General features: G+C 40.3%; 1 protein-coding gene across 1 annotated transcript; it reads right to left on the reverse strand.

Annotated features, from left to right (window-relative positions):
* Nucleotides 1–249: 249 nt before the first annotated feature.
* On the reverse strand, nt 250–1,551 carry LOC108299261 (kinesin-like protein KIF23; the record flags this gene model as incomplete). The annotated part of the gene is made up of 3 exons (XM_017521571.2): nt 1,387–1,551; nt 535–647; nt 250–382 (listed from the first exon to the last, which is right to left on the reverse strand). Coding segments are annotated over exons 1-3 (266 nt in total), but the record flags the coding sequence as incomplete, so codon positions are not given.
* Nucleotides 1,552–1,679: the final 128 nt, after the last annotated feature.

Consider the following 1,679-nt stretch of genomic DNA (forward strand, 5'->3'; position numbering starts at 1 on the left):
CAAGACAGGGTCTCACTCTGTCACCCAGGCTGGAGTGCAGTGGTGCGACCTCAGGTCACCACACCTCCAGGTCCGAGGTTCAAGTGATCCTCCTGCCTCAGCCACACAAGTAGCTGGGATTACAGGAGTGCATCACCATGCCCGGCTGATTTTTTTAATTTTACTAGAGACGGGGTTTTGCCATGTTGGCTGGATTACTCTAATTCCAAAAATTAAGGATAGAGTTAGAACCAGAAAAACTCTACATACTACAACTTTACCTGTAAGACATTGTCTCCATCTGCATCCAAGGGAGCCTGAACTAATTTAATGTTGAACACGCTGTGGGAACGGCTGGACTCACGATTCAAATGGGTATTAGCAATACGTCTCTTTTTCTGGCCTGTGACAACAGAGAAATCACTGATCAAACCCGAACTTGGTCATTTCATTACACATGCTTTCTAGGAAGTCAAAAAAGATTGCTATCAAATTTAGTAGCAACTCTAGGTGATATTTATCATTCTATATTTTTCTAGTTGTAGTGTTTCTAACCTCTCCAGAAAACTTCAAAAGCCTCATCAGTAGATTTCACTTCTACTTCCGTACACCCTGCAACATACATGTTATGGTTCTTATCTTCACGAAGCAATTTAGATTGTGGAGGTCTATGGGAAAGAAAAAAAAAGATTAGTTTCCTAAATTATAAGATGCCAATCTCTTCATTTAAGAGTAGGACTAAAATGCCAGGCGACATGACATGCTATTCTTCTAATGAAAATTATAAATATTTTATAATAAACATATAATGTATAATACTCCAGAGAAATATTAAACTTAGATTGTAAAGCTAAATAGTCAAGATTAATTACATAACAATAGAAACAAATTATGTTTTAAAAGCTTTGCTCTAATTTGTTCTAAGAAAGCACATGAAGCAATACTTACTAAACAATTAGAGACCAAAGTAGTATTACAGCTACATCACATGCACAGGTTAAGCACCAAAATCTAGTATTTTCCTAATTTTAAAAGACTAGCAGTTAGAACCGGTTCTGACCTCCTCAGCAACAGCGGAAAACAAATTCAGAAAGAGTTTGGTATATACCAGGAGTGGCAATCCTTTCAAAGTGGCTTACGAAGTTTTAGTCTGTATGGCAAGATGAAGGTTGGGTAAGAAAGCTGCCTGTTTGGTCTTAGTCTTGTGAATGGTGAGGGTAGAGACATTTACCAGCCACCATCACTGATAGTCAATAGCAGATTTTTCAGGAAGCAAGGAGGGCTTAGAGACAGCAGCCAGCCCCGTGACAATGGAAAATAACCTACATGCAAACATGCCACAGAATGCCAACCATAGTATAACTGCACCCTTCTCCCTAAGAAAAGAGCCAACACCATCACACATACACAAAATCTGTGTTCCTCATGGGTGTGCTGCAACTGTTCCACCTACCAAAGGAATAAGGTAGACGTTATGTTTCCACAGCAGCCATCTCACACCATGTTCAGTCCAGACTATGTGAAAGTCACAGTGGGTCATATCTTAAAAACCCTCCACTTGCAATAGTTTCTCACTGTATTAAAAACTACTAAAAGTTAACTAGCTTTAAAAAGCAGGCCTGGGCCGGGCACGGTGGCTCAAGCCTGTAATCCCAGCACTTTGGGAGGCCGAGGCGGGTGGATCACAAGGTCAAGAGATC

This window comes from Cebus imitator, unplaced genomic scaffold (assembly GCF_001604975.1).
Source record: "Cebus imitator isolate Cc_AM_T3 unplaced genomic scaffold, Cebus_imitator-1.0 Scaffold3557, whole genome shotgun sequence".
Lineage (NCBI taxonomy): Eukaryota > Metazoa > Chordata > Mammalia > Primates > Cebidae > Cebus > Cebus imitator.